Raw genomic sequence first — 12149 nt, forward strand, 5'->3', positions numbered from 1 at the left:
TCAAATAATAATAAAAAAAATCACTACAAAACAAAATTTTTCACTTTTTTATACAAAACATTCTTACTTTTTTCTCTCACATCAATCAAACCTGCTACAGTTTCACTCCACTTCCTAAGTCCACTCCTTTGCCAAACATAGCCTAAATGATTGGAAAATGCTTCGAGTACAACTTTCATTATAATTCTCTTGTAAAATGATATAAGTGATCATGTGCACTGTCGCATCAATCAAAATTAAATTAAATTATTTAGTGGCTAGCATAATAAATGTCACATAAATTTGTAAAAGAATAAAGTGCAAGTTACATCTGTGTTATCCCCAAGAAGTAGCTCAATCGGCTACGAACTACGCCCCATGAAACGAAGATTACTAGTTTGAATCTCCATTTTCCTTTCCCTCTCCTTGTGCAAATAAAAAAAAAATACATGTGTTATTATCACTAAAAAATGACTAGTTAAATTGCAATTAGAGCTTGCTAAAATTACTTATAAAGCCTAGTCTTATTTAATAAGGAACTAATGTGAAACTTAACACCTATAAGCTCCTTTATAATTTACTCACTTTACGTGGCTAATCATCTTCTCAGTATAGGATTGAGGATTGGAATGTTACACATAGGGTGCCAAGCCCGATCATGGTCCAATAAGAAACAATCTCTCTCTCTCTCTCTACTTGTTTAGCTAACCAATAGGTCCACATGGAAGACCCATACTAAGAAAACCCTTGGAGCCCAGTAATTGCAGTTGTTTCATGGATGGCGGGTCGAAATCTTGCTGGATCATTCTAGGAGCCCAAGAGAAGCCATAATACTCAGTAGACTTGATTGCTAAAACCATTTTTTGTATCATAGATATATAAGATCAAATTATATATGCTCATATCTAGATTAGGGTTTGAGAGAGAAGAGGATTATCTCATGTCTTAGAGTCGGGTGTAAATTATTCTCATATCTAGTTTGGAAGAAAACCTTGTCCTAAGTTTTATATATAAACTGACCACCTTAAATAAAAAATTATGAAAAACTGAAACGGTCTCAATCAAGCAGACATCATTAGGGTCGATACATAATTTATTGACCTTGGGGTACATATAATTATTCTATGGTTTATGAATGATGGTAAATCATTTTATTTTGGTTTAAAACATCGACCAACTTGAACATGGATTTATAGCGCATGAATGTCAATAAAATCATTGTCATATTTGTTTGATGGAAAGCTTTTGATCAAGTGAACCTTTTAAAGATAGATGGCTTTGAAGGCCGTTGACTTCCAAGCCAGTGTTGCATATGGACACCAATGGCATCCAAGTAGCAGCTACTCCTCCCATGGAAGCCGACCACCTTGCCTTCTGTCGTGGTTGATGTGAAAAATGTTCCTATTTCCTCACCAAACGGACCATACTTGCCTCGACTGGTATAAAATGTCAGTGACCGTATAACTTTAGGCCGCTGATCACTGGTGATTGGACCATAATACCCAGATATGCAGATCAGTACTTCATGCGGGTACTCCAGTTTTACCTGCAGAATGCACGTTATTTTGATCACATGTCAGTTTAAAAGATTAGATTAGATAAAATTTGAAGGAAAATTTTGTCCATAATCAACGGACACTCTGAAACAAGGAAATGGCTTATTAAGAGTACCCGATGTGTGGCAGTTCCTCCATTACCCCCATGCTTGATGGACCAAACAGCTTGTCCATTTCGGTCATACTCAAGCTGAATGGAGCAAATGGCTTCTGCAACTCTTGTCACATAAATCTGTTTGATCCCAGAAAAAACTCCATCATCCCATGGTCTCCCTCCATCCCCTCCCCATGGACCTGGTCCACATGGGGCTGGTTCTTTTATCACACCAAAAGCAACCTGGAAAAAAGTAAGCAATCCTTTGGTAAATAAAACCCTCCATATAATGTTTTTCCTTGTTAGAGGCATATTGGCATGCAGGAAATGGTCATAGATTACCTCTTCAATTGGTCCTTTCTTTGTTAATACAAGTTTGTTTGACCACTGCGAATTATCTACCTCAGAAATCGGGGGTTCGTAAGGCATGCTTGCATTGGAAGGAGAATAATCCACAGCCAGAGGCAGAGGCATTACTGTCCCTTCTATAACATGTACCCCTAGAGCATCTATGAATAAACCCTTCCTCCCATGGATTCCAGCAATCCTTCCTGCCTTCAATTTGGTGGTGAAGCTGGATCCTTGTTCTTCTCCATATGGCCCATACTTCCCTTTATTGGTGTAGAAAGTGAGTGACTTGATAACACTAGGCCCCATGTACATTATAGGGCCATAGGAGCCTACTATATGAGTCAAGATTTCAGATGGATAATCAAACACTATCTGCAGAAAATGCACATAAGAAATTTTGATAATAGGTACCAAAGATATAATTTAAATTCTATATGAAATTAAAGAGCTTGATTCACCTTTTCATTCTTATATCCTCCAGTGCCCCCATGTTTGCTTCCCCATATGTCATCCCCATCGCAATCATACAAAACTCTTATCCATACAATTCCAACAATATTGCGAGACAAATTAATCTGTCTAATGCCTGTATACATGCCATCATCAAACACAGTCCCACCATTTCCACCCCATGGCCCAAATGTTACCACGCCATCAACTTTTGAGGGAACCTTCTCAATACTTGGCATCTGAAATGAACCTTAATTAGTAGTCTAAACCTCTTCTTGTGTGCAACATATAAGTGTCCCACATAGTTTAAACGTAATCTTAACTATGTGTATACAAGCTTTTGGGCACCCTCCCTTTACAAGTCCGTTGTAGACCTCGCCTTAAAAACCGGCTTAAAAGGGGAGAGTTCTCAATAGCTTATATACACATGGCTAAGATTGTGCTTAATCCATGTGAGTCACTTAAAAACTTCAACAAAAAAGAAAACTAATTAAGATGGTCCACCTTTCCTTTAGTTCCCAAATCACTGGTTTCCAGACTAGAAATTTCCCTAGAAACTTTATTCTGTAGGGGGTTGCCGAAATCATCCTTTTGTCTTACAGCAAGAACTATATCGAAGCTTTCACCTATAGTCCCTTGTATTACAGAGAAGCCAACCTTCTCAGTCCCATTAGCAACATACTTTTGCGACTGTTGAGACAAAGCTTTGGATGGATACTCTTTCTCAATCGGCTTCAAATAAGCACCAATTGCATCAAGATACCAGCCGCACTTACCATGGAACCCAACAATCTTGCCCCCAGTCATTGGGAATGAGAAATATGTTCCTTTTTCGATACCAAATGGTCCATATGTTCTCATGTTGCTCTCAAAAGTCAGTGATCGAACAAAGACAGGCCCCCATTCGTTTAAGGTACCATAGTGTCCATGTATTGAAGTCAGGAACTCATCCGGGTAATCAAGCTTGACCTGCAAGGCGTAAATACTTATGAAAACCTTGTTTGACAATATTTTTTAGGGTAGTTTTTGGCTTTTTAGTTAATAAGCAAAAGCATTAACAAACAATTCAAAACACAAAACACTTAAAACTACTTTCACCTTTATTTCACATCACAACAAACAAGTAAAAAATACCATCTAAAGGTTTTTCCAAATGAACCTAATAGTTTCAGATATTTTTAATGTCTCATTGTTTATACAGTAGTAATTCCTGTAATGTCAAATTAATATTTTGGTTAATTACTAAAAGTGATTAAAACAAGGGCAGTAATAGTATGATTAACCTTGTCTGTTTTGTGGCCTCCATTTCCACCATGCCTGTCTGACCAAATGGAGGTCCCTTTCTTATCGTACTCAATCTGGATGGAGTCGATGCCGGCTCCGTGAGTTATTACCAATTGCCTCACTGTTGAGTAAACTCCATCGTCCCAATTCAACCCTTGCTGAGATCCCCACGGCCCAACTGATATGGGTTTCTTCGCGGACACCTCCGAATTCTGCGGCAACAACATCAAATTCCAACCGATTACCCAACTTTCCTCAACTCAAAACAGAGTAATATATATATATCATATGTAAAACCATCATTACATACCATTTTTCAGATTGAGAGAGCAAGCGATGTGAGAGCGTTGCGCACTCTGAGATGTAAGCAAAATGGGGGGAGGAATTTATGAGAGCCAAAAGGATGGCGTTTGCGTGTGGACTGTGGAGGTGTATAAAATATTGGCTCCACTACGGAGGGAAAACATTGAATAGCAGAGAACCAGATGCCCCCATTTAATCCCCCCAGAAGAAAAAGGAGCATCGTCTTTTGGTGGAAGAGCATTGTGCATATTCTCATTCTTGTTTGTGTTTTCATCGTAGAATTAGTCAATTATATTATAGGACACAGGAATTCAAGAAAGGGGCCAGCTAGCAAGCAGGAAACCCCTTTATTCTCCGACTTCCAATAATTGGAACGCGTGTGTGAAAATGGTGGGCAAATCAGACGTCAAATCATGCCCCATTGATTTACACATGGTTTTGCGCACTTGAAAGCTGAATCTCGCTGCTTCCAGCCTTCCTAGGATGCGCCAAGTTCAAGCAACGACCATCGTTCCAAGAACTTGTCCGTTCATATTCCAGATAGGATTCCCGCCCATTAAATAGAGCTTTTCAACTTTATTAATGTTAATTCTATTTCTGAGCCAAAAAACAAAAAATCTATTTCAATCTTTCTTTTCTTTTTCCCTCCTTTTTTTGTATATATATTTATATTTATAATTTGATTTCTTCATTTTTTTTTTTATTATTATTATTAGAGAGGACACGTATGTTCTGATCAAGTATGATGTGACAACTCTATTAAAAATTTAACAAAAAATAAACAAAAAGATCTATTTGATAACACTTGAACCCTCGGGAAGTGAATTAACAAAATTTAAACCTTTTATAGGAAGTGATTTGATAAAACAATAGCTATGTTTGCCCCTAGCCAGAGCCGGCACTGTTCCAGCTACAGTGTCATCTGACATGTACGGTGCCAAAAATTGACTTTGTAATATTAAAATTTTTTTTTTTTTTTTTAAAGCAAAATATTAAAAAAAAAAAAAAAAAAAAAAAAAAAGAAGAAGAAAAAAGGAGGAGAAAGATGGGGTGGTTCCAGCCACCCCTTGGCCAAAATGGGGGTGGTTCAACCACCCCCATGGCCAAGGGGGTGGCCGCCACCCCCTTGGCCAAAAAAAAAAAAAGGGATCGGGTGCATTTGGGGGTGGCCGGACCACCCCCAAGGGGCTGGGTAGTTTCGGCCACCCCATACGGCTGGTGTGGGGTGGCCGAAACCACCCCAGCCCCTTGGGGGTGGTTCGGCCACCCCGAAATGCACCCGGTCCTCTTTTTTTTTTTTTTTTGGCCAAGGGGGTGGCCGAACTACCCCCTTGGCCATGGGGGTGGTTCGACCACCCCCAAATAGGCCAGGGGTGGCTGGAACCACCCCATCTTTCTCCTCTTTTTTTTTTTTTTTTTTTTTTTAATATTTTGCTTTAAAAAAAAAATTAATATGAAAAACTCAATTTTTGCTGCCACTTGTCAGTTGGCACTGTAGTTGGAACAGTGCCGTTCCAGCTACAATGCCAGCCCGGCTCTTGGCAAACATAGCTAATCATACCTCTAAGACCTCTTAAAGTATTTTTTCCGTTGGTTCCTTCATAATGGGTGTAGATAGATAATTAGGTGAAAGCAAATGTCAAGTCTCATTTATAATATTAATTTCTTTTTTGTGAACAACATGATTTTATTATTACTTTTTTAAAAAAAAAAAAAAAATCACACATTATGTTGATCGTTGATGCAAGTTTTGTTTTTACTTTTATTTTTTTGCAACACGAATTTTAGTATTTACCATTGTTTGAGTTCTGCCCCAATCTTGCAACCTTAACTGTTTATTTGAAGTACAAAAAATCTCTAGTTATTTAATCACCAGAGGTAAGCCAAATCCATAGCGGAGACCCAATGGATGCCCAAAAAAGGGATTGATAAACTTGTTCATTCATATCTGACATCATTAAGAAAAAGACAACTAGAAAACTTGAATGAGCACGAATTGTTACAAAAACTTCAGCAATTGCATAATGGGTAATTAATACAAATTCAGTCCCAGCCAAAATTTGGGTACTTGAAACAATAGTTTCCAGAATATATCACACCTCTAAACCTCACAATAAAATAACTAAAAGAAGACTTGTCTACATGTTTGAACAAATTTAGATTTGGCTCGAGTTCATCATAATGTTGAATTGATTGTTGCATGCTCGCCCAATTATGTATTAAGAACCTCTAGATATTACCAAGCCAAGGAATTCACAAAACTTACTTCTACAACAAGGGGCCACGGCTCTATAAAACCTTATCTTCAAGCAAATCAGACAACCACGCCACAGTATTTGCCTGATGAGAAGGATTTTTCCCCTGTTCATATCCCACCAGCCCTTCTTTGTGGTGTGAAATGATGCACTTTTTGACCCCATAGGCCCTAGGCAATTTCTTGATCTATATAGCCAGTGAAGTGAGTCAAGATACACTGGGGATAATAAAAATTAATTAATTAATTTGACCTTCAGACGATAACAAAGTGAGTATCATCACAAATTACTGCAGAACAGGGTAAGAAGAATTACTTCTCAAATTATATACCTGTTCCATAAGAAGCTCTGCTATGCGGGACAATATGTGGCTAATTACTCAGTTCAACCACCAAGCTGTCCTTATCAGACTTCCCACTTAAAGAATATCAAATGTAAGAGAACACAATTTTTTTTCAAAAAAGCTTCCTTATCAAATGATATGGACCTGCAAAATGGCAGAAAGTTTTGTGAGAAAGGACAAGAAAATATAGTTAAAGTGGTTGGTTGACCAAATGCTTTATGATTTCAAGCTACAGAATAAATGAGTATTAAGATAGAAGTAGAATCAAGTAACAATTAATTGAGAAAGGAGAACTTAACTGGCATAATGCACAGTGACTGAAGATGAAAGAAGACTCATGTCCACACGATATACTTTGTTCCTAAAGGGCATCAAACAATTCCTGTCGTGTGACTAGTAAAAAGAATCCATACCATGTAGATAATGACTTAGAGAGAGAGAACTGGCCATTCATGAAACAAGAACTTCTTGAAAGGATATTACATAATCTCTCTATCATTGTGAAATCCATTACAATCAGTAACAGATGCTGTGTCAACAAATGGACTTGACCGACATAGGCACAAATCTCCTTGTGAGAAACTGCCAGAATTGTGAACACATTGGAATCTCTATGCTGCCCAGCATACCAGCCTACTAATCAGCTATAGTTTCATGAAATGCAGACGGAAATAACATCTGAAGATTCAAGTAAAGTTGTTTGATACAAGTCAAAAGAAATGTAAGTAGCCAGGGAATTCAAATTTAAGTACATTTTTTCACTTACATGCCATAACAAGATCCTTGGCAGCTTGAAGCCATCTTGAACCCTCCAGCAAGCCTTTGTGATTTTTGAAAAGTATGACCAAATTCCACATTTTTTTTATTCCTACCCTACCAATAATCCTTACAAGAACAATGCCCATTCTTAAAATAGTGGAGGCACTTGGAGTCGTTCAAATATATTTCACATCCATGCATCATAGAGATATATTTGGCTGTCCTATGGCAATCATCACACATTCTCAGGTTTTTTACCATCCTTATAACTTTAGGCGCAGGAGAGCCTATAAGGGCAAAAGCCAATGCGAGTTTTTCACTATGAACTCCACTTATCTCTTCTCTCTCTTCCTCCTCGATGCAAAGCCCATATTGAGTATCAGGTCCCTTGACCTTTCTCTTTATTCTTTGTATCCAAGAATATTCCACATCCGAGGACTGATCACCTGTAAGAAATGTATGGACTGTGTTTTTAACTTCAATCCAGCATTGCCCTACAGATTTTCTTGATGCATTCTCCTTTTCAAGCTTTCTCATTTTTGAAGCATCCTCTAACTTTCCACATAAAGCATATGCCTGAAAAATTAACTGGTGAATCAAAAAATTCCCTGGTTCTAAGTTGAGCAAACTTTCCCCCGCACGGACTGCCAAGCCAATATTACCATGAATCCTACAGGCAGTTAGTAGAGCAGACCAAGTAGAGGAGTCAGGGTCAATGGGCATATCTTCAATAAACTCTATTGCATCTGCAAGCCTACCTGCACGGCCATATAGATCTACCATAGCTGAATAATGTTCTAAAGTTCGTATTATTCGATACTCTTCAGTGATGCTAGAAAAAGCTTTCTCCCCCTCGTCCACCATTCCAGCAAGACTGTAAGCAAATATAATGTTTGCAAACGTACCTCTATTTGGTCTGAATCCAAACTGCTTCATCTGATCAAAGAGATCAAGTGCAGCATCTACATAACCATGTAAAACATAAGCACCAATCAATGAGTTCCAAGTGATAACATCTTTGGACGAAATTCCATCAAATATGGTTCTTGAATATACTATATTCCCCGACTTGGCATAAGTGTCAATAAGAGAATTTGCAATAGAAAGTTCAGTCTCTAAGCTTCTACGGACTACACAACCATGGATCTCTTTTACCTTCTTCGCTGAAACTAAATTTGCACAAGCAGGTAAGACACTCAACATTGTAACTGAATTAGGAAAAACACGGGAAGACTGCATTTGTCTAAATATTCCTAATGCCTTGTTTTTTTGCCCAATTTGCAGGTAACCAGCAATAAGAGAGTTCCATGAAGCCGTATTCCGCTTAATGTTACCATCGTTTTCCATTCTCTGGAAAAGATCCATAGCTTGATCCTCATCTCCATTCTGTATATATCCCGAGATCATTACATTCCACGTGATTACATTAGGTTGCACACCAGATTCCTGCATTTGCATAAAGAGAAGATGGGCTTTACCATAGTAGCCATCTTGGCAATAGCCTCCGATCATTGAGTTCCAAGTGTATACATCTTTCTCTAAGATCATATCAAAGACTTGCCAAGCTGCTTCTAATTTTCCACACTTGGAATACATGTCAACGAGTGAATTCCCAACTAATACATCATTGATGAAACCCATCTTAACAGCAAAAGAATGGATTTCCATCCCCTTCTCTAGTGATTTCAAAGAAGCACATGCTGAAACTGCACTTGCAATTGTGACCCCATTTGGTTCAACCCCTTCCCTAAGCATATCCTTAAGGAAATCCAATGCCTGACTTCTCCTGTTGTTTTGAGCAAACCCTGAAATCATAGAAGTCCAAGTAAAGACATCAGGAGTTATTCCAAAACTCTCCATCTTCTTCATCAATTCCATCGCAACATCACATTGGCCTAACTGGTTATAGCTTGCAATCAATATGTTCCAAGTCACCAAACCCGCTTCAACCCCTTCTTCACGCATTGCATCAAACAATCTATGAGCTTCCTCGTTCTCACCCTTCTGGCAATACCCAGATATCATTGCATTCCAAGTCACCCTATCCCTCTCATCCATGTTCTCGAAAAAGCTCCTTGCCAAACTCATTTTCCCACTCTTTGCATACACAGCCAAAATTGAATTGTTAACACGACTAGAACAGCTCATCCCAAGTCGAACCACCAATGAATGTATCAACTTCCCGGCCTCAAAATTCCCACAATTTGCACACGCCTGCAAGATCTTTGGGAACAAAAAATTATCAGGCAAAACCCCATCTTCCATCATAAAATAAAAAAGGTCCACAACCTCCCTCCACCTCTGCTCTCTCGAGCATGCACCAATCATCGCGGACCAAGTGTACAAGTTTCTCTCACGCATTTCACCAAACACCTTACGTGCATCTTCCAAACACCCGCATTTCGCGTACATGCTCACAATCTTAGTCTCCACAAACGGGTTTTCCTCCTTAACCAAATCAATACATCCATGAAGCTTCCGACCCAGTTGAACAGAATTCGCATCAATGCAAGACTCTAACAGATTAAGATAGGTCTTGGGCTCTATCTTGGACCCGCGTTGAGCAATGGACTCAAGAGCGGCTACTGCCTCGCTGAGGCGCCCACTTTTGCGGAGGTAATTCACGTAAGCGTCCGTGAGCTTTGAGTGTGTTGTTTCGGTGAAGGAGATAGTGGGTCTGGGTGAGAACTTGGATTGGTTTCTTAGCTTGGATGGGATTGGCATGGGACGGCTAGAGTTGCAGGGTATGATTAGGTTCTCCATTGCTCAACCCAACGAATTGTTGAAATTATTGAACAATTTCTCTCTTTCTTTTCTGTTCGAAATTTCTTTTTGGAGGGTAACGTACAGAGAGAGATCGAAGACGAAGAAAATGGGGCTGGAAATTGAGTGCCATGCTCAGCACTCAGCAGTTTTCAGGGTCCCGCCACTGGTGCTTTGGGCGTTATCCGAAATCCAGTTACAGCTTACAACTTTTGCTTGTCGTTTAGTGGGCTGAACGACTTGAAATTGTTACATCTTTATCTTTGTGGTTAATTATTTAATGATCGTTAATCTAATTATTTTTAGCCATAAATTCCACAGAAATTTTTTTTAAAAAAAAAATCATTTCTATTACCTTTACTCGAATAATAATTTAAAATTTTCCTTTTTCTTTTTTTTTTTTGTCACTTTATCGTATCCCATAAATTAATTTTAGGTGAACCTTTTAGAAATTTTCAAGAAATATATATAATCATCAACTTATTTTATTAATTTTGAACTTAATATAAAAAATAGCTTACTAGTTTACCTTAAACACTTAGATTACCGAACTTAAGTGACACTTGATGTGTCATGTCGGTCGACCTTAAACAAGCACCATAACATGTATAACTATAGCATTTCCATGATTACTTGCGCAAAATTATAAGACAACTAATTAACTATAGCCACTATTATTTCCGATAACCTTAACATATCCAAAAAAACACAAAGGCGACACCAAAAGATATAGAGGGTCTAAAACAAAATTGATATCACAATCTCTAGTGCCTCATAACCAAAAGATTTTTCATCTTGCCAATAAGTAAACTTTCACATTCTTATTTGGCCTAAATTATCTCCACATATGACTTTATATTATTGACTAATTATTAGTCCAATGGGTAAACTGGACTCATTTGTTTAGAAATCCTATGTACCACCATAGTAACTTGTTACTTCTTAAAGCATTTACAGGGTTTTAGAAAACCCTTCAGCTTGCCATGTGCAATCAAATTTGGAAAATTTTAATATGTTTATTCAAAGTCTAAGCAAGATTTGTCACTTTGAGGAACTTTAGTCGAATTCAAAAGAACTCGTTTTTCTTGGTGTACCAAATAATAAGCCCCTAAGAAGTAGGCCTTTCCAACATTTTAGCCAACCCAAGTAGGTCTATTCTCGATAAAAGTCTTATAAGTTGGCCGAACCCAGCCTAACGAAGAAGGACGAGCACACAAGCAATAAAAATAGGTTGTGTCTACTGTATTTTAACCACTGTCACCTGAATTACTAATATTATTTTATTCTCAGAAGTATAAGAATGTGTGTCTAACAGAGTGAGGGTTACTGAATCAAATCCGTTAATCCATGAACTCTCTCCCCTTAACGAAATAACGGGCAAAAAAGAATATTCCATAAAAAAGAAAAGGAAATTGATTGCTCAAGAGTATGTTCAATCTTTTTCTTCTATTTTTTTTCTGAGTAATTTTCATTCATGTCCCCTTTTTTTTTCGTTAATACTAAGTATTGCAAACCCGAATTTGAACATACGAAAACTCCCGAGTGCGTAGCTAAATGGGCCAGGAATGCCCGACTTTGAAGTGCTGAAGTTCTTACCTGTCCGCCCATGTACATTTCACGAGTCCATTTTTTTCTTGGGCCTCAATCCTGGTGTGTGGGAAGAATATTCATTTTTGTAAAAAAAAAAATAATAATTAATTCAGTTTATTAAATTAACACTTGTCTAAAATAAATATGGTTTTCATATATAGTTTTAAAAATATATGCAAAATTTGGTTAAAAATGTATGTGACAATGACATACATTTTGGACAATTAGTTTTAAGTGAAAATATCATAAATAAGCTCCGGACCCAATTAATATAAAGGCATACTCATTAGAAATGTTAAAAAGCCTAAGAGCCTCCATAATCACAAATCCACGGGGTAATAGTTAAACAATGAGTTTAATATAAAAGAGGATCATCGTCCCCAAATGAAATAAGAGTCTCTTTCTCCTTAAAAACTCTCTCG

At 37.8% G+C, this 12149-nt stretch overlaps 2 protein-coding genes across 3 annotated transcripts; both read right to left on the bottom strand.

Annotated features, from left to right (window-relative positions):
- Nucleotides 1-1032: 1032 nt before the first annotated feature.
- Nucleotides 1033-4177, bottom strand: LOC132189376 (Mannose-binding lectin superfamily protein). The gene is made up of 7 exons (XM_088510438.1): nt 4025-4177; nt 3714-3926; nt 2935-3399; nt 2439-2669; nt 1972-2352; nt 1651-1872; nt 1033-1525 (listed from the first exon to the last, which is right to left on the bottom strand). Exons 1-7 carry the CDS (start codon nt 4025-4027, stop codon nt 1229-1231), a joined length of 1812 nt encoding a protein of 603 aa, XP_088366564.1. The 5' UTR covers nt 4028-4177; the 3' UTR covers nt 1033-1228.
- A 1838-nt stretch (nt 4178-6015) lies between these two features.
- Nucleotides 6016-10266, bottom strand: LOC148583914 (Pentatricopeptide repeat (PPR-like) superfamily protein). Of its 2 annotated transcripts, none has more exons than XM_088510437.1 (3): nt 6915-10266; nt 6604-6759; nt 6016-6459 (listed from the first exon to the last, which is right to left on the bottom strand). In XM_088510437.1, the coding sequence occupies exon 1, from the start codon at nt 10135-10137 to the stop codon at nt 7489-7491; it is 2649 nt and encodes an 882-aa protein (XP_088366563.1). In that variant the 5' UTR covers nt 10138-10266; the 3' UTR covers nt 6016-6459; nt 6604-6759; nt 6915-7488. The 2 variants fall into 2 exon arrangements, with proteins under 2 accessions (XP_088366563.1, XP_088366562.1); XM_088510436.1 differs by having other exon boundaries at nt 6016-6490.
- Between the last annotated feature and the right edge of the window lie 1883 nt (nt 10267-12149).

Source organism: Corylus avellana, chromosome 9, assembly GCF_965113065.1.
Source record: "Corylus avellana chromosome 9, dhCorAvel1.hap1.2, whole genome shotgun sequence".
Classification (NCBI taxonomy): Eukaryota; Viridiplantae; Streptophyta; class Magnoliopsida; order Fagales; family Betulaceae; genus Corylus; species Corylus avellana.

What these genes read in the sequence shown, in the direction of transcription:
- LOC148583914 (XM_088510437.1), bottom strand. Translation starts at nt 10,137, where the DNA reads ATGGAGAACCTAATCATACCCTGCAACTCTAGCCGTCCCATGCCAATC.
- LOC132189376 (XM_088510438.1), bottom strand. An exon ending in AGAAAGGACCAATTGAAGAG is followed by an intron (nt 1,873 to 1,971) that starts GTAATCTATGAC and finishes ACTTTTTTCCAG; the next exon opens with GTTGCTTTTGGTGTGATAAA. An exon ending in GAGGAACTGCCACACATCGG is followed by an intron (nt 1,526 to 1,650) that starts GTACTCTTAATA and finishes TGCATTCTGCAG; the next exon opens with GTAAAACTGGAGTACCCGCA.